The sequence below is a fragment of the Mirounga angustirostris genome, unplaced genomic scaffold, assembly GCF_029215605.1.
Source record: "Mirounga angustirostris isolate CCGP_5_RB_7025 unplaced genomic scaffold, mMirAng1.0.hap1 SCAF_17, whole genome shotgun sequence".
Taxonomy (NCBI): domain Eukaryota; kingdom Metazoa; phylum Chordata; class Mammalia; order Carnivora; family Phocidae; genus Mirounga; species Mirounga angustirostris.
Window position 1 is genome coordinate 21,471,232 of NW_026991725.1, and position 22,706 is coordinate 21,493,937.

Below are 22,706 nucleotides of genomic sequence, written 5' to 3' on the forward strand. Positions count from 1 at the left end.
GTTGCTCTTCAAACTCTGGCAGCCTGGAGCCCACTCAGCACAGGAGGCCCGGCCCTGAATGATGATTTTGGCCAGAAAGCCATTCAGGTGCTGAGTCGAGCTGACAGCCGACTTTCCTGTCCAGGAGCCACCTCTTGTCCACTTCCCATTTCTCTGAGCAAGGGGGCGAACGTAATGTCCAGAGGCTGTTTTTAAGGCAAAAAGTGGCTCAAGGGGGCCACCTGGCCTGACAGGAGGGGATGAGACAGGCTGCTGAGGGCACGGGGATCTGGCCTCTAGGGTCTGACAGTGCGGTAAGCATGATCCCCAGGGACTGGGACTGGGCCCTTGGCCGAGTGGAACTGGGAGGATCTCGGGGAGCCAGGCCCCATGTGGTCCCGTTCTCCTGGTCTCACACTTGGGTCATGCTGGGTGATGACACTTGGGGAAGACCTGGTTCCAGGAAGCGTGACCCCAAAAGTGTGGGCCAAGGAAGGTCAGAGGCAGGGATTTCAAGGGGTGATGCTGTCTGTCCTGTCACCTGATTCATTCCTTGTCCTGGTAGCAACCTGCTCTTCTGCTCATCATGCCACACATCACCTTCCAGGTGTGTTTCTCCTTCCTCCTGTTGGATGGCTCCAGGAACTAAGAGGAGGGGAATCTGAGGCAGGTGGGACACGGGAGACCCTGGCCGTGAGCTGCCCTCATCAAGATCCGACATTCAAGACATGAAGGCCTAAAGGAAGTGGTGGGAACCCAAAAGTTCTTTATTGATTTGTTTGTGAACCAGTTTCCCAGAAGACCCTGGGGCACATGAGTCAGGTGCAAAGACGCAAAGTCTCCTCGACATCCTTTACAGGTCTGAGCTCGTCAGCCAGGACCATCAGGTCAGTCATTAGGGTGTCCAGCAGCCCGTAGACCTGGAAGAATGGGGTGAAATCACAGGCAGAGGGTTGCTCTGTGGAAGGCACCTCCACAAGAGAGCACCCAGCATGCAATGAGGGTGGACAGGTCTACACCAGGACGGGAGAGCGGCAGCCGGGGTAAAACCAAACCTGTGGAGATTCTATAGAACTTTTGTTTTTGCAGACAGTTTTATTTTTCAAACCGTCTGGGGGAAGCAATCCTGCACCAGGCCCTTGGGACATATGGGGGCCCAAGAGCCTGGAGTGGTTAAAGGGGTAATTCCAGGGAATGGCGCCCATTTACCCCCGGGGGTGGTCCAGCTCCACCCCCACCACCCAGAGGCCAGCTTTACTTCTGGTAAGATCACAGATCCTCCTCAGACTGAAATGTCTCCAGGACCGTGCCCTCCCGGGGGATTGGGCCACATGAGCCTTGGCAAGCTGATTCTTCATTGCAGAGAGCCCTCGGATTCCTTTCTAAACCCCATCAACCTTCAGAAATCGCCGTGATGTCACCAGCAGCAAATGGAGCTTCTGTTCAAACTCAGTCCAGAGCGTTACCCCAATGTACGTGACGCAATCCCATCTAGCCGTCCACACTGGAGGCCGACAAAGCACCGCCATTAGACACAGTGACAATCGAGGGTGGCTTTGTGGACCTCTCCTCCGAAACAATAACAATGAACAGAACACAATACCTGGGCGAATCTCTAAGGACTTGCTGCTTAGGAATATACCAGCATCAAGTCTCTCCAGTGCGTCACAACCCTTACGCTTGCTGGAAATTCACTCTACGACGCGCTGTTCCCCCAAGGGACACCTCTGCCGAGGTGCACCTCACGCAGAGAGGAAGTGGGAGCAGCAGAAAGGGAGGGGCGTCTGCTCTGTTCCTCTAGTGTGTTTTCCTAACTGCAGCCAGAGTGATCTTCCAAGTCAGACTGTGTCACTCCTCCATTCAAACCCTCGTGGACTGCTCATTTCACTCAGGAAAACCCCAAGTCCACACAATGGCCTGCAGAGCCCCACCTGACCTGTGACTTGTTCCCTCTCAGTGGCCTCTCTGTCCACTGTCCTCCCGGCCCCCTCCCTCCCCTACGTTAGCTGCCCCCTCTGCCTAGGGCACTCTTCTCGATGGCCACAGGGCCACCCCTCACCTCCCTTCGAGTCTGTTAGATGTCACCTTCTCAGGGAGGCTCCCCCGCCGCACCCTGGCCTTCCCCACCCCCTGGCCCTGGGTTATCTCTCTCTCTCTCCCAGAGTGCTTGCCACCTAACGTACAGGGCGTGTTGCTTATGCACGAGGTCTGTCTCGCACACCAGGATGCCCTTCACAAGGGCAGCTCTGCTTCCATCTTCCAGCACGGACACACTAGGTGTTGACTGTTCGTGGAATAAATGGGACGGATGAGGGAGGGGAGGAAGGCCCGAAGAGCAGGTGTGAGCAAGGGCAGGGCTGGGCGCAGGGCTCGTGCCCTCACCTCCGTGTGCAGTCTCTTGGTGTACTTCTCCATGACCAGGGGATCTGTGGGCTCCTGAGAAGTGGTTGTGCCCTCAGGGGCAGGTTCTTCCAAGGAAAGCCCGTCCCGACTTGAAGATTTCATTGGTTTCTTGTCATCCTTTGCCTTGTGCTTCTTGCTGTTTGAACGGTCCTGCTTGGAGAGACGGAGACACACACAGCCTTCAGGAACTCCCGGGGGAGGTCCATGGCTTTCTCAAGAGCAGCTCACTGGGAGAGCCAGGGCGTCATGCTAGAGCGAGTGCCCACCTGCCGCAGCCCTTCCGATGCCTCCCCTGCCCCCCCAAGGCCCACCCTCTATGTCCCGGCATGCCTCTTTCCCTAGCAACTTGGCTGCTTTTCTGTCCTCTTTGATTCCCAGCTGCTTCTTTTCCTGGGCTACCCCTTTCCGGTCCTCCTTCCCAAATTTCGTGGTGGTTACTTTCACTTCCGTGCCAAGAGGAGACTTTCGATCTAAGGGAGGTGAGTGGAAGACAGTGTGACCTGGCCTCCCAGGCCCCACAGGGAGGGTCGGAAAAGCCAAGGGTCCTGAGCCCTTCATGCTCCCAGACAGGAGCAGAGCCCCCAGTTCAGGTTCATGACCTGCAGGGCAGGGGCGGGAGGCCTGGTTCCAGTCCCAGCCCCACCACAGCCCCATCTATGGCATGGGCAAGTCGTTCAACCTCTCTGGGACTCCACCTGTAAAACCAGGGGACTGAATGAAGGTGGTTACTCAGGTCGCTTCTAGGTCCCAAATCCTGGCAGTAGACGGGAGGGTGACAGGGCCTACTCCATGGATCAACCTGATGGAGGTCCCACCAGAAGGGTGCCCATGGCCGAGGCGTGGGAGGGGTGGGGAGGCTCCACGGGGCGGGGCTGCAGTCTGACCTTGCTCTTCTGGAATGTCCAAATAGATGGTCTCCTTCTCGGGCAGGCCCAGTAGAGCCCTCAGCCACAGGGAATGGCTCACCAGGCCATCGATCATATCCCGCCACAGCTGCAAACTAGAGAGCAAAGCCTACTGGAGAAAGCCATCACCCCTCATCTGCCTTTGACTGTGCGGAGGCATGGGTCCTTCCCTTCTAAGACAGGGGTGCCCGGGGCTACCACGGAGGGGGCCGGCAGCCTCACCAGCACCTGTGCCCGCGCTCAGATAGGGATCTGGCTTCCCTCAGGTGGCAGCTGGGGAAGAGTGGCCGGGGACGACGGTTAGGTCAGTCTAGGCTCCAGCTTGAGACCCTGGCTAGACTTGGGTCTGGCCCGAAGGGAGCCGGGGGACCTTGTGTGAGATTTCCTGAGGGCCCCAGCGAAGGCGCCCAGCAAGTTCCACAGGAGAAGTGAGGCTTTCCATGGCCTCACTCTGCCCCCCTCCTCTTTGCCCTCCGGCTTGTCCTCGGCCCAGACCTCTGCTCACTGAGAAGGAAGTGGGCGAGAGGGTGGGAGAGAGACGGGGCACTCGCTCTGTTCTACCTGCTCCGGAGAGGGGCAGGCGGCTAGGGGGGCTGCTGTGGCAGGTGCCAGAGCGGGGAGTGTCTGCGGCACCTTTCTGGGCTCGAGGGGAGTCCTAGGACTGCGTGCCCAGAACCACAGTGGGGAGGCGGGGCCCGCTCTGCGGGGGGGAGGGGGAGAGGGACACTTACCATGTCTGGTGCAAGAAGTCGGACTGCAGGGGCCTCTGCTCCTGGCACAGCTCCAGGGCTGCTTTGTTGAGCCTGATGAGGGCGTCCTCCCTCTGGTTCTCCTCAGGGAGTGTCATCACTGCCTGGCAGGGTTGTAGGTACCATGGGCAACCATCCCGCCCAGGACACCAAGGGTCCCTGTGTCATCTAGTGACGGGCCTGGTGCGGTGAGGACAGATGGCCAGGAGCAGATGCAGCCATGGAGCGCGGACCTCCCCCAGAACTATGCACCCATGAACCCCTTCTCCAAGATGTGCCTGGGTCAGAGAGGGCACCCCCCCTCCCCACTGCACCATGGTGGCCTAGGCACCCGAGACAAAAAGAGATGACCCAAGAGACTGCTTCCTCTGGGTCCTCAGAAGAGTTTCTTTGCCCGTGGGGGCCAGGGGGACTGCCGGGGCCCTCCCTCAGTGCCCTGGCACCTACCCCCGGACTGCCATCCTGCCCACCCCTGCCGAGTCAGGGGAGCACCTTTCTGAAATCCTCCAAGCAGAGATTCCACTCGGTGGGGGGAAGGCCATGTAGCTCCCAGGGGCTCTTGGTGTTCCCCAGGTCTGGGCTCTCCTCCACCAGGATCTCCTCCATAATGCTCTTCCGATGAGAAGCCCAGGCCCCCGCTCTAGGCTTCTGGGGCCCAAAAGCATCTCGGGCCTCATTCTCCTGCCGGGTCGGTTGCGATTCTGGGACTGGGCTCTTAAAGTGTGCTGAAGGCTCCCTGCTCACAGAGGGCTTCTCCAAGGAGGCTGGCCGGGGTGCGGCAGCCCGGGCCCCGGGGCTGAGGTGCTCATCCTTGCCGGGCCTGGCCTCCTCGGCCTTGGGGGGCACGTTCAAGAACTGGCGCCACAGGCCGTGCAGGCTTTGCACCACTTGGTGCTGGTAATGCAGCTGCAGCAAAGGCAAGAGAAGTCACGTGGCGGGGAGGTGGGGGGGAGGGGCCCCCAGAGTCCCAGCGAGCCTGCTCAGGTTCCCCCACTCCCTCAAGAGCAAGATGGAGGCTACAGGGAAGAAGCCAGCAGCAGCCACTGCGGCCAGAGCAGCTCCTCACTTCCCCTGCCTCCTGAGTATCTCCAGCTTAGAGCTTTTTTTGCATTGCATTTCCACGTAAGATGGGGGTTTTTTGGTTTGTTTTTTTAAAGATTTTATTTATTTATTTGACAGATACACAGCGAGAGAGGGAACACAAGCAAGGGGAGCGGGAGAGGGAGAAGCAGGCTTCCCGCTGAGCAGGGAGCCCGATGCGGGGCTCGATCCCAGGACCCTGGGACCATGACCTGAGCCGAAGGCGGACGCTTAACGACTGAGCCACCCAAGTGCCCCGTAAGATGGGGTTTGAATGAAGGAGTTTGTGAAGCTCTATTCTGACCAAGCGTCCACTTACTTCCTAAGTTATCTTGGGCAAATTACTTAACCGCCCTGGGCCTCAGTTTCCTCACTGTAAAGCAAGGATATAAATAGTGCCCCTGGTCAGCGGGCTGCTGTGAGAAAGTGAGTTACTCATGGAAGATGCTCAGAGCGGGCCCAGGCGTGTGTGAGGGCGCAGGGGCCGGCGCTGGCCTGTACCCGAGGATTCCTATGGTGGAACAAGTCCTCCTCAGTGAGATAGGCGTCCACAGGGGACTGTACACGCTCCAGGGTCAGGATCCCACTCAGCAGCTCCTGCAGCACGCTCTCCACGATGGTGACTGCTTCGTGGGCAGCCAGCTTGAGCTGGGGAAAGGAAGATGGGACAAGATGGCAGCTCAGCCTTTCGAAACCCATGCTGCACCCTCGAGGGAAGCCAGAGCCCTCAGGACTTTGTGCCTTCCTAGGGGTTGAGCTCCTGCCATCGTCTGTCTGTCATCTATCTGTCTCTCTCTCTCACACACACAGACACACACACACACACACACACACCTGTTCTCAGACTCAAACCGCTGGGTAACCCTAAATATCCTTGTTCTCTAAAAGAGACTGAAAGGATGTAGTGGGGAAGCCAGTTCCAGAGATGTTGCTCCCTCGTGGGGCCAGAAGGTCACACAGTCAGCACTTCCCCCAGGTTAGGAAGAAGGGCAAGGAGCAAGGACCACACGGTTTGGGCCCTGTTGTGGACGTGGCTTGGCCACACCATTGGGTGTCACAAAAGAGTGGAGGGGCGTCTCATGTGAGAGGTAGGTCCTACTGTCAGCAAGTAAAGCAGACGTGGCACTTGTCCACATGACCCGTGCTCACGGTGGGCTGAGCCCCAGCTAACGGAGTTGGCTCGTATCTGAGGGCCACAGCAGAAAGAGGCGGCTTTCTCCAGAGCGCCTGGAAGCACCGCCCCAGCTGGTCAGCTCCGGAACTGACAACGACACGGGGCCCAGTGCCCACCTCACTCTCTCTCTGGGTGTCAGCCCCACTAGTTAGGTTTTTCTCTCTGGTTTTGAAGGCTTGCCAGTTAAATCGGACCCCACGGGATAGAGTCAGACAACAGTGAACAAACGGTACTTCTAGTAGTTCTGGGGGCCTCCAAGCTATTCCTCCTCTCCGTGCCCACCCACCTTTTACATCACAAAGCCCTTGGGAGTGTGTGTTGAGCAAAAACAGCTGCCTGCCTGTGAAACACTCCCCTCTGGGGCTGGGAGAAGCAGGATCCCCGTAGGCAGCGCCAGGAAGAAGTCCAGGGGAACCTATCTGCTGTCCATGGCGCCAAGGTCCTGGGTCGCTTACCTTCAGTAACTTCCTTTCTTCCCTAAAAATGTCCTGGGTCAGGGAGACTGCGTAGAGATTGACCTGCAGGGGAGCCCCTCCTAATAGGGTGGGGTGGGTTCCAAACTCCCAATATTCCCTGAAGATGCCAGCATGCAAAGATTTGAAGAAGAAGGTAAAGGTTTTCGTTTCTCCAGGCAGAATCACACCTGAGAGGGACCGAGACAGGAGTTTTCACCACACAGGAGCTAGCTGGGCCCAAGCCTGCACGAAGACAGTTCACTGAGCCCTAAGCCTAGGCATGTACAGTTACCTGAGCCCCAGGCAGGGTGACGGACCATCCCAGTTTGCCCAGAACTGAGGGGTCTCCTGGGACATGGGACTTTCGACTTTCCATGCAAAAATTGGGGAAGTCCCAGGCAAACAGGGATGGGGGGGCGGTCATCCTAGCCTCAGGCCTGAACACAAAGGTAACTGAACCCCGAGAAAATTTCTGCTCTCTGGTGACTCACCTCTTGGTGTTCTCAAGAGTTTGACTGTTCCCCCAGCTGACATGAACAGTTAGGAGAGGACACAGTTCACAGAAGAAAGGAGGCAGGGGAGAGCGGCTCAACCTTACAGGAGCATCAGCCAAACTGTGGCTCCTCACAGACCGAGGATGGGAGGCGGGGAGCGAGGCAGCCAGGTACCTTCCCGATTGTTGAAATAAAACCGCTGCATCCTGTTTCTCTTCAGGTCTTGGAAGGAGTCCAGCTGGGAGCGCCGCCGCCAGGTGTACCAAATGGCCACTGTGCCGTTATTGACCGTGGTCAGTTCCGAAGATGTCTTCTCCCCTTCTAGAGTTTCAAAGGTCAAGCGGACAGCAATTCCAACGTGCTTCTAGGGAAGGAGGAGGTATGAGAAACATCTTTGAGGAAGGCTCTGGCCTACGGTGACCAATTCGTCCTGGTTTGCCAGGGACTTTTCTGGGTTTGGCACCGAAAGTCCCGTGTCCCCATCTTCCAGGGCCTGGGTGCTCTGAGTGCTATCACGGTACCCCGATAGGGGCCATCTCTGCCATCCCCAGCAAGAAGGGGAGAGAAAACAGATTTTGTATCTGATGAACGGTTCTGCTCCTTAGACCTGAAGTCTTTTTTTTTTTAAGAGAAAGAGAGCTGGGCATGCACGCAAGCAGGGGTGGGCTGAGGGGGGTTCGGGGGAGGGGCAGAGGAAGAAGGAGAGAGAGAATCTTTTTTTAGTTTTTTTTTTAAATTTTTATTCACTTACTTATTTTTAAAGATTTTATTTATTTATTTGACAGAGAGAGAGAGAGACAGCTAGAGAGGGAACAGAAGCAGGGGGAGTAGGAGAGGGAGAAGCAGGCTCCTGGCCGAGCAGGGAGCCCGATGCGAGGCTCAATCCCAGGACCCTGGGATCGTGACCTGAGCCAAAGGCAGATGCCTAACGACTGAGCCACCCAGGCGCCCCTAGTTTTTTTTGTTTTTAAAGACTTTATTTATTTGAGAGAAAAAGAGGGGGGAGAGAGAGAGAGAGAGCATGGCAGGGGGGAGGGGCAGAGGGAGAGGAAGAAGCCCCACTGTGCAGGGACCCCAATGTGGGGCTCCATCCTAGGACCCTGGGATCATGACCTGAGCCAAAGGCAGACACTTAACCAACTGAGCCACCCAGGTGCCCAGGAGAGAGAGAATCTTAAGCAGGTTTCACGCCCAGCATGGAGGCCGACATGGGGCTCAATTTCATGACCCTGAGATCATGACCTGAATTGAAATCAAGAGTCGGACACTTAACCCCGAATGAGCCACCCAGGCGCCCCCTGAAGAATATTTTAGAACTTTCTTGAAGCCGTACCTGTTTGAGAAGGTTTGCTTATTTACATGCTTGTGGGCTAGGTACAAACTGGGTGGCTTGTGACAGTCTCTTTTCAGCCTTGTGATTTTATTCTGGCGCAAGTTAGCACTGCTGTTACCATTTTCAGACATGCTGAATGCATGACCAGATAAAAATGCAAATAGGTGACTGTCCAGGCTCCTTGTGACTGCCACAGTCACCCTGGGACTGCACCCGAGGGAGGCCCTTCCAGCAGGTGGGTGAGGGTGGAAGCAGTTTTACCTTGTCCTGTGGGTTACTGCCTCTGATCCAGCAAGCTGGCTTCCCACAGAACAGCAGAGAAGGGCCAAGAATAGGCATGGGGACCACATCAGGGTAACTGGCTAAGTCTCTGTAAGAAAAACCAACGACTTATTTTCCCCGAAGCTACCACAGTCTTGCCCCACGGAGCCCAGGGAAATGGCTGCCAGGAAGTCTGGAGAGGTGCCTGCCTCTGCCCTCTGATGAAGTACCCTCAGCTCCACTCGGGCTTCACTTTGTCCTGCTCTGTTCCTACAGGTGGGCACTTCTTGGACTCACAGAGACTCTTCATGCACGGCACTCACCAGCAAAGGAATGGCCAGGAAATCCCCATTAGGGGCTGGTTGCTGGAAGGGAGCTGGCACAGGTGTTGGAAGGGGCCCAGAGAGAGGCTGGGATGGAGGCACCTGGATTTCAGAGGGGGGAGTCTGCCCTTCATACTGTGGGTGCCGGGGGAAGCCACTCTTTCCAACCTCTCTCCCTAGGGCCCAGGCCGACTCACAAGGGCACCATGTCTTCAGAGGAGCTTTCCTGGCTCCTACCAAATACTGAATAGTCTTCCACCTTAACAGTCGTGAAAGGCTGCCCTCTGCCCACCACCTCCAGGCCATCAATATCCTCAGAGAGACCGAGAAAGGGAAGATTAACTGACTGAAGACAGGCACATCTCGAGGGGCTTTGGACCCGGCACAGAGGCATACTGACCTGCTGGCTAAAATCCAGCTCTGCCATGACCTTCTGCAGCTCCGTGCGTCGGTAGATCAGAAACAGACTCCGATCCCAGGTGTAGCGGTACGGAGCCTCCTTCTGGGCCAGCAGTCCTGGAGCAGTAGGGTCCAGGGGCCCTCAGCACAGTCGTCTGCGGTGGCCTCTCCCCACCCACTCTCCAGGGCTCTGTGAGCACCCACCCCAGCACCACTTCTGGGAAAGGGGAGAATACAGCTTCCCTGTGCGGCTGGACTCTGGTCCTCCCGCCCTGTACCTCCCGCCTCAGCAGCCCTATGCAGGACTCTTGCAAGATCAGCTTGCAACCCTGCAAACCTTTGGATTATAATCACAATTGCAATCTCTCACTACACACCCTGTCTCATTTAACACTCTCACGTCCCACAGTACTTTACAGATGGGGAAACTGAGGACCAGAGAGCTTAAGTAACTCGCTGGAGTTCGCAAACCCAACACAGCCGGGGCCTGAACCCAGCACAGAAATAGCATGCAAACCACAAATGCAAGCCACGGACGTCATTTAAAATTCCCTAGATGCCACATTGGAAAAGGTGAAAAGAAACAGGTGAAATTCACTTTAGTAATATAGTTTAACCCAACAGATAAAAAATAGTATCATTGCAACATGTAATCAATGTAAAAATGATTAATAAAGTATATTTTTTAGTACAATCTTCAAAACCCAGTGTGTAGTTCACACTTACAGCACACCTGAGTCCACGCTAGCCACATTCCAGGTGCTCGATGACCACGAGCCATGGCGGCCGTGTGGACAGAGCAGCCCCACAGCCCCTGCTCCCACTCGCCCCCCTCCCCCTCCTTTCGCTGTCTTACTGCAGGGGGGGCTGGACCTCCGGCAGTTATGGGCCTCCATGCCAGGCCGTTCTCACTCCAGAGCCACGCTGTCCCCCCTCCTAGGCCAGCCAGCGTTTCCGGCCCACTCCTCACCCATCTCCGCCTGGATGCACTGGGGCTTCCTGACATAAGTGATCGGTTCCAGGAGGCCACGCTGAGCTTTTGTCTTGGTCATTACCAGACCCGTCAATTCATCTCCCAGGTATTCCAGGCGACTCCAGAACCCACTGGTCTCTTCACAGCTCTGGCAAGGAAGGACATGGGAGTCAGATCACCTGGGCTCTTTGGAGAGAGGCTGGTGGAGGTGGGGGGCCCGGGGGGACAAGAGTGCCACAGACTTCAGATGCTTTCCCTGGGGGGATTCGCTGCTGCCCTGAGAGCAGGATAGAACATCCACTTTGTTTTTTGGATGCCCTGCTGTAGCCCCAGACGGACGGCACTGCACTGACAAACCACAGCACAGGACGGTGCCCCGGGTCACCTGAAAGCTGGAGCCTCGGCTTTTAGAACACTGAGACTATTCTAATAACCCAGTACCGGTGATATCTTTCCCCTGAAACGGACTACCACTGACCACCGCGGGTTGCGTAACCTAGCTAGCCAGGCGGCCGGAATGCCCAGTAAGGACCAATGATAGGATTTCGTGAAGGCCTTGAGGGCTTAACAATGCCTTGCAATGAGACTGTTGAATCTCAGATCTGTACCTCTGAAACAAATAATGTAATATATATTAAGAAAAAAAAAAAAGAAGAAGGTAGCGGGAGGGGAAGAATGAAGTGGGGGAAATCGGAGGGGTAGACGAACCATGAGAGACGATGGACTCTGAAAAACAAACTGAGGGTTCTAGAGGGGAGGGTGGTGGGAGGATGGGTTAGCCTGGTGGTGGGTATTGAGGAGGGCACATTCTGCATGGAGCACTGGGTGTTATGCACAAACAATGAATCATGGAACACTACATCTAAAACTAATGATGTAATGTATGGGGATTAACATAAGAATAAAAAAATAAATTAATTAATTAAAAACAACAACAACAACAACAACAACAAAACAATGCCTTGCAATGAGCAGATTCTTTTGTTCCCAACTGTGCAACCTGAGGCAGCCATCCCTGGGCCCAGACCCGCTCCTCACAGAGCACTTGGGAACTCCGTCCTTACCTTCCCATCATGCTGTGTTGAAAGTGTTCGGTCAATGAGCTCCCGCTCCTCCTGGATGTGTCTGTAGGTCTCCCCAGTGTGCATCAGCAGCTCGCTCACGGGCTTCTTCAGGCGTTCTAGAGAGTGCGAGAACCAAGAACACGGACCCTCCCTCAAGTCAGAACAGGGACCCTAGCACTTCGCACTGGTCAGCCCCATGGCTGGGCTGATGTCAGGACCCACTAAGAGCAAGAAGCACTTGGGAGTGGATGGCACAATGTTCGGCGAGGTGGAGGGACAGAAAAAAACAGCAGTGGAGCCTCGGTGGTGGCCAAGGCCCAGCGGGAACCCTGTCCCCTTTGCTCACCACTGAGGGCTTCCTGCTGCTTCTTCCACAAGGCGATGTGGCGCTGCCAGTTTTTGAGAAAGTTGTGCTGGGGAGGTGGGGCCCAGGGATGTGCCTTCTCTTCTTTTGGGGCTTTCTGCTTTGGCTCTTCTTTAGCAGAGATGAGGGTCACCAGGCCCGGCGGGGTGCGTATCAGCTCAGCCAGCTGAAACGTACAGGGAGAGCATGCAGAGGACAGTGAGCAGACGCGGAGCCAGGGCTGAGCAGAGACTTCTCCAGGCCTCACCCCCTGCTGCCCTCCCCCTCTGCTCAGAGTCCCTTCTCTTCTGGACCCTAACTTAGCAAGTGACGGAACCAGGGAGCCTTGGAAGCCCCCGTCAGGGCCCTCTCTTTCAGATGGGAATCTTTGTTCTGAGACGGTGGTCAGCCATTCTCAGTCTCTCTGTCCCCCTCACAACTGATGCTAATTGACACCTTCACCTGCAGGGCGACAGAGTCATTTTTATATGACCCCAGGCCTCTTAGCACCAGACCCATCAGAGATGTTCTGCCTGGAGCAAAGGAGCGGAGAGCGAGCAAAGCACTGCACACCGGGAAAGTCAGACAGACAGACAGACAGACAGACACGCGGCCCCGGGAGCTGCAGGAAGCCACCGTCCTTCCCCATGTGCACCAAAGAGGAGAGCAGGCCAGGCACTGGAGAAGGCATAATGAAGCTGGTGCACAGAGGAGTGGAGGGCAGTGGGGGAGCGGGAGCCCCGAGCCCTGCGGCTTCTCTGGGTCCAGTCTGGAGTCGGACACCCTCTGGCTTTGGGGTTCCTTGAGGTGCCTCTGTATCCTTATAGTGAATTGCTGACTTCAGCTGAAGCTAGTTTAAGTGGCTTTACTCTTTCAGGGGAGGGTCACGAGCACTTCAGATTCCAGGGCCCAGAGACTGGCACTGTCTCTGTAACCTCAGTCCCCCAGTCCTGCTTGACTCCGCCAGGTGGCTATGACCCGAATGGCTTCAGTGACTTCTCCTCCCCAACTCCCCTCCCCGCCCCAGCAACTCTGTACAAACCAACCTGGGTGTTCCCTTGAGCAACTGCAATTCTCTTAAAGTCCTGGAGACTCCCCAAGATGTGGTGAGGCAGGATCTGGTCACGGTCATGGAAGCTGTCACCTGGGCCTGGGTGCGGGGCAGCGGAGGGGAAGGACTAGCTCATGTCAATGTTTCGAGGGGGTTACTTTCTGAGGGTGACCCAGCTCCCTCTCAAGGCCGGCCCATGAACTCAGAGGCCCGGGCCAAGGCGGGGCCATACCAGAGTAGTCCAGGGGCTTCGTGGCTGCATCTGGAGTAGCAGGATGTGCTACTAAGCGGCAGACCTTCCTCTTTGGATCCTTGGGTCTGAGTTTACGGATGATAAATTTCTGGGTGATAGCAGGTCTATCTTGTGTCTCAATAAAGCGAGGAATGTGTTGCTAAAACAAAACAAAACAGAGGAGAATTGCACTTGAGATCAGGAGGAGGAAAAAACGCCACCCATCCCCTCTGTCCCAATTCTTGGTGGAACTCCTGAAGGCTGAAAAATATGTTGCTCCAGCTCTGTCCATATGCTCTGTCGAGGAAATGCCTATATGCCACAGACATAAGGCTCAGCAACATCCGGGCGGAAAAAAGTAACATTTAGATCCTCCAGACAGTGCAGGGGAGAAGTGGCTGACTCTTCCAGGTAAAGCATGGGGTTAGGGTTTAGCAGCTGTATCCACATCTGTAATGTGCTTCTCGGGCTCATTTTCCCTTCTGCGAAATGGGGATGACGGGCACTTGCCTCCATGAGAAGCAAGACACCTCAACATCTCATTTCCCTGTGGTTCTATAGGACTCTCAGCAACGTTAAAACAAACAACATAGTAAATTCCTTTAGATGCAGAAGTGCAAAGAATCCATGTCCAATTTTTCCATGGAATTAGACCCTCCCTCTGAGTAGGGAGGTGGTGAAGAGACAGTGGACATGGCTGATGTTCTAGACCACACAGACTGACCCGGAAATGCTCATCCTGCAGTAAGGGATCCCTGGACTTTATCCTTACCTTCTTCAGGTCTTCCTTCTTAATGGCTAAGGCAAGAATGTCATCCCCTTGTAGGATATTGCTAACAGGCTCAGGTTCTTCCTGAATGGGGGGTGTAGGCTGTTCAGCTACCTTTGCCCGCTTCTTTTCTAAAGAGAAGCAGAAAGATACAAGTGCTGAAATATATATATATTTCTTTTTTTTTTCTAAAGATTTTATTTATTTATTTGAGAGAGAGAGTGAGAGAGAGAGAGCACAAGAGGGGGGAGCGGGAGCGGGAGAAGCAGGCTCCCCGCCGAGCAGGGAGTCCAATGCGGGACTCGATCCAGGATCATGACCTGAGCCGAAGGCAGCCGCTCAACCAACTGAGCCACCCAGGCGCCCTATATATATATTTCTAATATACAGTATATATTCTAATATAGGTATATAATATATTCTAATATATAATAGCTAATATCTATCTACATTAGATTGCATGGTAGAAGGCAGAGCTCAACACCCGGACAGACAGTAGAGGCTGCCAAGATGGCCTGGAGTTCTCTCTTGAAGGTCCCCCTACCTGTCCCCCTTGGCCTGCTACAGTGACTGGAACTTTTGGAGCTGGAGTTGAGATCAGAAGATAGTCCATTCCAGGCTCGGCTACTTACAAGCTATACAACCTTGGGCATATCACCTACCCTCTCCTGGTCTCCGTCTTCCTTCTTGTAAAAAGAGAAAGCTGGACTAAAGCAATGGCTCCCAAATATTAGTCAGATGTCTGCCTGAGGGTCTTCTGAAGAGTTTTACTGATACAGCTTCCTGGCTACTTTGTGGGGCCAGGGCCAGGGAAACTGTATTTTTTTAAAACCCCCTAGGTGGTTCTGATGCATAGGAGTTTGGGACAACTGGACTAGATGATTTCTCAGCCTTCCCCATTGCTGGCATTGATGCATTGTTCTAGGGGAAGACTTCAGGTTTCTTAGGACGTTGGCTAAAATGCGGATGCTCTGGGGGAAGCAGAGCATTCACCCCTGAGCATTTATTTCACATTCTTTCATGTAATAAATACTGTTTAAGCATCTAGCCAGGCACTGTGCTAGGCTCTGGGCATATAAGGCAGAGTCTCAGACTTCTAAGAGCACAAGCCTGGGAGACTAGATTGTCAAACAGGGTCACTGAACTAGGGTCACTATGGGGGCATTCAGGGGGGCCCCAGCCCCGTGTGCGGGGCAGTCAGGGAGGGCTTCCTGAGGAGGTGATGTTTAAACTATGAGCTGAAGATGACGGAACTTAGACACGGGAAACACACTGGGGAACAGGCATGCCAAAGAGAAGCGCACGAAGAGGCCTAGAGGCAACAGAACAGAATGGGCATCTGGAACTCTAAGCACATTTTTTAAATAGCTGGAGTGCAGCAAGGTGGGGGGTAGGGAGCAGTGCTTAGGGAGGGAAGTAGGCACCACCTGGCCAAGAGCTTAGTGAGCTGTGTAAAGGACTTCGGTCTTTACCCTGAGGGTCACAACACGGCAAGGAATGGATTAGGGCATGCAAGACGGAGTGGGCCGGCGGGGGGGACTCTTTAGGAGTCTCCTGGGGGAATGAAGGGTTTGACAAAAGCGGCTCATGGGACTGGAGGAAAGTGGAGAGCCTGTTTCTCACACGAGCCGTCCGAAGCACAGCACTGAGAACTCGTGGACAGAGCGAGTCACTCCCCAGTGAGGACACCCTCCCTGACTTCCTCCCACAGACGTGGGTTTACGGTTTCAAATGCATCTTGTCGCTCTGCCTAGGGTCCTCCTGTCTGTTGCCCCCTGGTTTAGAATGATTGGACGTAAGGCCTGACAGAATCATCAAAAGAAAGCCCAAGTCCTGCCTTCAGGGACTTTAAAACAAAACTTGGCGGGGCGCCTGGGTGGCTCAGATGGTTAAGCGTCTGCCTTCGGCTCAGGTCATGATCCCAGGGTCCTGGGATCGAGCCCCACATTGGGCTCCTGGCTCAGCGGGGAGCCTCCTTCTCCCTCTCCCTCTGCTTCTCTCCCTGCTCATGCTCTCTCTCTCTCTCTGTATCTCTGTGTCTCAAATGAATACATAGAATAAAAAAAAAATAAGAAAACATTAAATGCTTTCTTTAAAAAAACAACAACAACAAAACTTGGCTTTGTCCACTGCTACTCCCAGTGCTCTAATTTGTAAGGGGCCTTATCACTAAAACATCAAAGCAGTGGTTTTGATGACCCAAATCAAATGTTTTTAGGAAATGCCCACATGGTGGCCAAAAAACCCAAGCCACAATCATGCCAACATAACTCCAAATGCAGCCTATCGGTCAGAGTCCTCTCCTCAGCAGTGGGGTCAGCAGACACCCAGGAGTATCTGTCAGTTAAACCACACGGTGCGCACGCCAACAGGGCCGACCGGCTTGACCCCGAGTTCTGGTCCCACCCAGCGCCATACGTGGGGGTACAGCCTTAGGTTTTCATTTCCACTTCCTCTCTCCCTTCAACACAAAGTTGCCAACATTGGTGGTCAAGAGAGAACTGGTAGCAGCTGAAGGCCTGCTTTTATACACATGTTGGAATTTTGGGCGCCTGGCTGGCTCAGTTGGAGGAACATGTGACTCTTGATCTCGGGGTCATGAGTTCAAGCCCCACACTGGAAGATTGATTGATTGATTGATTAAATAAATAAATAAATAAATAGACTTTACATAAATAAATACTTTGGAATTATTTCTATTTTCCAGGACATTTGCTTTCTCCATCTGTCACCTCGGCTGGGTCTACTGCTCTCCAAGGGATTACACATCTCCAGATGTGTGCTTTTTACTGGTGGGTGTGTAATTACCATGTGTAAATTTATAAACCTTCAACATTGCTAAAGGTTTCCAAAATCGTGAAACTCTGCTCTGAGGTTTTTCTGAGGTTATCTTGAATGCAGTTCAAAGCTCTGATATAGCATACAGTGAGGGAGGAGTGTGCTCTAGTTAAGAGGACATCTTTAGAAAAATGATATATACATTTTAAACTTCAACTCACCCTAGAGAATATTTACCAAGTACCCTGAGGACCTGAAAACTGCAGCAGACCCTGACACACACCAGCATCACATAAGGGCCTGGGTTAATGGCACAGACAATGTGTTTGGTTACACACCAAAGAAGGAACAAATGGATGTGGATCATACAGGTTAGGGCTGTAAAGAAAGGTTCAGAAGAGCAGGTGCAGGGGTCAGAGGCTGAGTGAGGCCCTGAAGGACCGGAAGCCTTCGAACAGGCAGAGCAGCAAACAGAGGTGTTTCAGGTGAGGTCACAGAGCAAAGGTGGAGGCAGGGCAGAGCATGGCATATGTGGGCATAGTGACACAGGAGGCTTGTTGGGGAGGTGGGGGTGCTATTGGGGATGATAGAAAAATCAGGGCATGACAGCTTGGTAAAGTAAGGCTGAAGCATCTGTCTTCTTGCTGGCAGGAAGGAAGTTTGGTCCAGGAGAGTGCATTGGTAAAAGCAGCATTTCAGAGTGATTCATCCAATGAGGGTAAGCCAGGTGGACTGGGGGCTGGGCGGGGGAGGGTGGTGGTATGGAGACGCTTGTTGGGAAGAGCAGGGAGGAAGGACTATTGTGGAGGGGGGGGGGGTCATTTGAGGACCTGTGGGAGAACTCAGCAGGGTCCGAGATATGTCTCACTACTCTAAACCTATGGAGGCTCAGCTATTTCCTGTTGTTTGGTCTGGAAACCCAAGTTGAGTGGGGCTTCTGGTAAGCCCCATAGCTGGCATTTCTCCCTTGATCCTGGCAGTTGTGAGGGGGTCAGAGACCAGCCCCCTTGCACGGGGCAGTGGGGTGATATTTCAGCTGGAGCTAGGCCAGGTAGCTGGAAGCAAGGTGCTCAGATGGGGTAGGGGTGGGGGAAGAGGGGGAAGCCTTGGAGGGAGAAGAAACCTGGCCTCGAGTTTTCTGTTTCTTGTGTTATCTAACGTTATCTTTTTTCAGTGTTGATCAAGGTCTTTGGGAAATTCTGACTTCAGGATTGCATGGCGGAACCAAGGGAGAGGCTGTCCCTACCAGGGCTGAGCTTTACTTATCAGGGAGGGGCATCTGGGACTGCTGGGAGTCTTCCCGGTTTCTTAACAAAATCAGGGAGAAACCTGGAAGTCAAAAAGGGCTCACGTCCCTAAACAGATTTAGAGTCACAATATTTGCTTGCCTTTTTGCTTGTAATTCAGAGACCCTGGAAAAACATAGCATGAGATTATATTTGTTGATTAGCTGTATTATGGGGTGGGGGGATAAAAGTATTGTGCTACTACATTACCGACATCCCCTGAGATATCAGTGGGAAGAAAAGGGGGGGGAAGGCATCTTGCCTGCTAAACACTGTTTTTTTTTCCCTCCTCACCCTAGTGCGTGTTCTCAACTCAAATGGCTATTTAGCAAACTACATTTCCCTTTCTTAAAAATAAATATGTAGTGATAAATCTTTCCTTGAGTTGTTTATAGCAGAAAGTTCAAATTTGATAAGATCCAGAAACTAGGTGTGCAGGAGGCAATAGCTAGGAAAGCCCTTGACTGCCCTTGGGAAAAGGGCCCAGCTATTTTTCTCTCTCTCGACTGTTAAGAATTATATCATGAGGGGTGCCTGGGTGGATCCTGGCATCGAGCCCCATGTCCTCGGTGGGCTCCCTGCTCAGCAGGGAGTCTGCTTCTCCCTCTTCCTCAGCCCCTCCCCCCACCGGCTCATGCTCAGTCTCTCTCTCTCTCAAATAAAAATAAATCTTAAAAAAATTATATCATGAAACAGTCTCTCAACCCAGCCTAAAGAGGACTTTCATACTATGAAGAGGGATTAAAGCCAGCCATACTAACTAAGCAGGCCTCCCAGGGACCCCAGCAGACCTGTCCCCCTCCTCACACTGAGCTTTCACCACTGCTCTGAGGCTGGCTTTGGGTCTCCCCAGGGCCTGCAAGAGCATGCCCAGACTTTCTGACCTAGCAAGTAAAGTCCTTGCTTGGTCTGGCCCCTGCCTACCTGTGCAGCCCTACCTGGCTCCCTCCCTCTCCTCCACACCCACCACCTCTGCCCTGGCCACCAATGTCCTAGTTCCATGCTTCAGCTCATGCCGCTCCCTGCTCCCTAGACCTGGAGAAGTAAACTGCCTTTTGGGGGGTGGGGGTGGGGTGGAGAGGGAGGGGAGGAAGAAGGCCAACCACAGATGTCACCTGCTTCAGAAAACCTTCCCCCCAGATTCTAGCATCTAAGGCCTGGGTCAGGTGCTCTGAGCCCCCTTAACCACTTAGGGACCCCTGTATCACAGCATCGGTATTTGTCTGGTTCCCCTTCTGGTAGTTCACTAGACTCTGTTTCTTGTGGGCTGGGGCGACACAGTGAATACTGACACCGTTGCTGCCCAGCACGGTGCCCACACACAGCAGGCCCTCAACAAATGGAAACAGCAAAAAATGGAGACAGGGGGTGAGCTGCAAATGGGAACACGTCCATGGGGGTCAGTCTGCAGTCAGACACCCTGGGACTCTGCCACCTGCAACCAGAGGGTAGCTGAGGTGGCCAGGAAGTAGTCATGTCTGCAACGGGCTCCAGGTTAAACAAGTGGGACAGGTGTCATCCATCTGGAAAGGATATACGTGGTGGGAAACAGAACTGGCCAAGTTAGGCCTTACGCCTGGGGTTTTCCAGCAGGCCTCTTAGGTGGACACCCTCACAGAATCCCCCCGAGGTGTTGGTTCCACCGCCTCAACATGTTTCTTGCATTCTTTCCTGAATTTCTTTTCCCAAGGGCTCCGGTCCTGACCCTTCTGAAACTCTTTCCCGACCCTTCTGCAACCCACCCAGTGGAGGGCGCTTGCCTTCAGAGTCCCACCCTACGCTATGGTTAGAGGTAGAAGTCTCCTTTGCCTTCCTGCCCAAGGCCATCTCCCCAGCAGTTGATCCCTGAGGCCTCTGTCAGTCTTCCTATGTCCCCATCCCCAAGGCCCAGTGCACTGGACCCTCTCCCTTTCGGGGGTCGCTGCCTTGTACATCATCCCTGAGGTATGGGGTACGCCTTGTTCATACCCCATTCCCCCGCGATCTTTACCTCCATCCTGGTGTCACCCCCGTCCTCCAGGCCCCGTGTCGTGAGTCCCATCCAAGAACCCCAGCCCCTGTCGGCTTCTCCTGAGTTCCCAAGGAGCCAGCGCCAACCTTTAATGACTTCTGCGGCCTCCAAGAATTTGTTTGCAGGTATTCTGAGGCGGGAGTCCTTCTTTAGAGACTTCATGGTGTCGCCCGGGCTGTGAGCGTGGCCCTGCGCCGCGGGGACCCGGGATAAAGAGGCTGTGCGGCACCCCGCAGACCCCGCGCGCGTGCCCTCCCGCCAGCGGCCGCCAACGCGTCCATAGCAACCAGCGTCCCGCGCGGGGGCGCGCACCCACCGATTAACTTGGGCGGAGACTGCTTGGCAGCCATCTTTTTCATCCGGCCACGCCCACGCGCCCGCCGCGAGCCGCTCCTCGGGCGCGCGGATCCCGAGCACAGCGCTCGGCCGGGGCGTGACGTCACAGGGGCGGCGGCGAGCGCCGTGACGTCAGCGGCCAGCGGGGGCGGGGCGAGGCCCCCCAGCTCGGGAGAGGTGGGCGGGAGGACCGGGTCCGGGCGGCCCCGGCTCTGGCCTTCGGTCTGCGCCTTCAGACAGCCGTGGCCCGATGGTTCCTTTCACGCCATGCCGAAACCCCCTGCGTGGCTTCCCGTGGGTTTCAGTGACCTGGTGGCCCCTGCCTGTCCCCTCCGGCCACCTGTGTCCTCCCCCACCGCCCGCGCTCGCCACAGGCCTTCCGTCACTTCCCAAATACATCAGGCTTTTACCCGGCTTGGGCCCTTCTCATACTGCTGGTTTCAGCCCTTGGAGATGCTGCCCTTGACCCCTGAATTTAAAGTAGCTCCTCTGTGGTCTCAACTTGATAATTGCACCCAGTTTATTTTTTTCCTAGAGCCCTAATGCATTCTCGAGTTACCCTGTTTGTTGAGGGGGCTGCCCGTTGTCGAGTTCGTTGTGAGAATGTAAACTCCATAAGAACATGGCAGACCTGTCACTTGTCCCCACCCTAACCCAAGTTTGGCACATAGTAGTCACTCAAACTGTGTGGAGTAATAAAGGGGGTTTAGAGCCAGACTTCCTACTTGCTAGCTGTGTGTTCTTGGACCAGCCCCTTGACCTCTCTGAGCCACACTTTTCTCACTTATAAAATGAAGGTCATAATGCCTCTCACACAGGCCACTGTAAGGATTAACTGAGAGTATGCATTTAAACTACTCCCTACAGGGCCCTCCGGAAGCTGTAGAATCTTCCCAGTCAGTTCTCAAAATGATGCTAGGGTTGGGGAGATGCACTCTATACCCATTTTACAGATGAAAAAACTGAGGTCTACAGAAGAAGGGGATATAAAATCACCTGACTTAGCAAGAAGGACAATTTGAACCTGGTTCTCCCAAATCCAAGGCCAGGACTCTTCGCCCTGTCCTCTGGGCCAGGTCCGAGCTTTGCTGCAGTCTACCCTAGACAGGGGAGGAAGTAGGGAGGATGCTTGGTTAGTCTCCGGGCTCCCTGTGTTTTCCTCATTACTGGGCCTCTCCTAGGGGGCACAGTCTCTTCATGCCCCCCTACATGGTCACTCCTCTTGTGACTGAGACATCCTCCATGGGCAGCCTCTCTTTTGCTCTCAGAGGCCCAAGCACCGGCTTCCTTCCACCACCACCCCAGCCCTCCCAGGGAGTCATCAATTCAGTTCCTCCATGAACATTTATGGAGCACTTATGATACACCAAGCTGATCACTGTGTCATCTGGGCTGACCAGGAAGCAGACACTGAGATGAGGGTAGGAGTGCAAGATGTTTATTGCCTGGAGGAGCGGGGGTGTGGTAGGGCCTATGAAAGATGAAGGGGGAGGAGGAGCAGGAGAGAGCCTGGGCAGGAGAGCCTCAGACTGTTTTGCATATCCAACAAAGTGGTGGGCCTCTGGGGCAAAGAATGTTCCTCAGAGGCTGTCTGCTAACTGCACTCCTTGCAGGTGAACAGTGAGTTCTTTCTTGAAGAAAGAAACCTGGAGCTCTGTGACATATGGAGGAAAATAAGAAACATCTCTCTGGGTGCTCAGAGTCCACTCTAGAGCTAAAGACAAATGCTCATGAAACTCATTCCAAGAGCCCAGCTTCTGGAAGGCCTTTTAAGTTCGGGAGCTTGCACAGCTTGTGGGTAGCCTGGCAAGGAGGAGAATAGAGGCCTGGGGGCTATTCAGGGAGGGTTCCGCAGAGGCTAAAGGACGATGGAAGAAGGGGGTGGGAGAGGTGCTTGGTTAGGCGGGTACAGAACCTGGCTGGGGCTCTGCTGCTGTCGCCTGAGTGGCCTTGGATAGGTCCCGTCCCCTCTCTGCTTCAGTTTCACCATCTGCTTCATGAAGGTGTCAGACCAGATCAGAGCTGCTTAACCTTTGGAAAATCTAAGCAAAACTAGAAGTTTCTCCCCTAATATGTGCATTTGGATTTTTAAAAAATTATTATGGTAAAATACATGTAACCTTGACTATTTTAATAAAAGCAATTCAGAGGCATTTAGTGCACCCACAAGGTTGTGCAACCATCACCAATATCTGGTTCTAGAACTTTTTCAGCATCCCAAAAAGAAACCTTGTACCCACCAAGCAATTACTCCCCATTCCCCTCTCTCCTGAGCCCCAGGCAACCTCTGATCTCCTTCCTGACTTTA

The 22,706-nt window shown here is 54.1% G+C and overlaps 1 protein-coding gene and 1 long non-coding RNA gene across 9 annotated transcripts; one reads left to right on the forward strand and one right to left on the reverse strand.

Annotated features, from left to right (window-relative positions):
- Nucleotides 1-763: 763 nt before the first annotated feature.
- MYCBPAP (MYCBP associated protein) lies at nt 764-20,468 on the reverse strand. Of its 8 annotated transcripts, none has more exons than XM_045889138.3 (19): nt 20,149-20,468; nt 13,991-14,118; nt 13,219-13,378; nt 12,982-13,085; nt 11,939-12,122; nt 11,593-11,708; nt 10,526-10,676; nt 9,557-9,672; nt 9,354-9,469; nt 8,834-8,942; nt 7,414-7,603; nt 6,746-6,933; nt 5,618-5,764; nt 4,529-4,942; nt 4,019-4,140; nt 3,267-3,382; nt 2,713-2,852; nt 2,362-2,532; nt 764-899 (listed from the first exon to the last, which is right to left on the reverse strand). In XM_045889138.3, exons 1-19 carry the CDS (start codon nt 20,222-20,224, stop codon nt 798-800), a joined length of 2,850 nt encoding a protein of 949 aa, XP_045745094.1. In that variant the 5' UTR covers nt 20,225-20,468; the 3' UTR covers nt 764-797. The 8 variants fall into 8 exon arrangements, 7 of the variants coding, with proteins under 7 accessions (XP_045745094.1, XP_064439584.1, XP_045745092.1 ...); XM_064583514.1 differs by having other exon boundaries at nt 20,379-20,456; XM_045889136.3 differs by having other exon boundaries at nt 9,354-9,672; nt 20,149-20,426.
- LOC135363036 (uncharacterized) lies at nt 2,743-9,360 on the forward strand. The gene is made up of 3 exons (XR_010408734.1): nt 2,743-2,861; nt 7,460-7,618; nt 9,110-9,360. It is a non-coding gene; the product is annotated as an uncharacterized LOC135363036 (long non-coding RNA).
- Nucleotides 20,469-22,706: the final 2,238 nt, after the last annotated feature.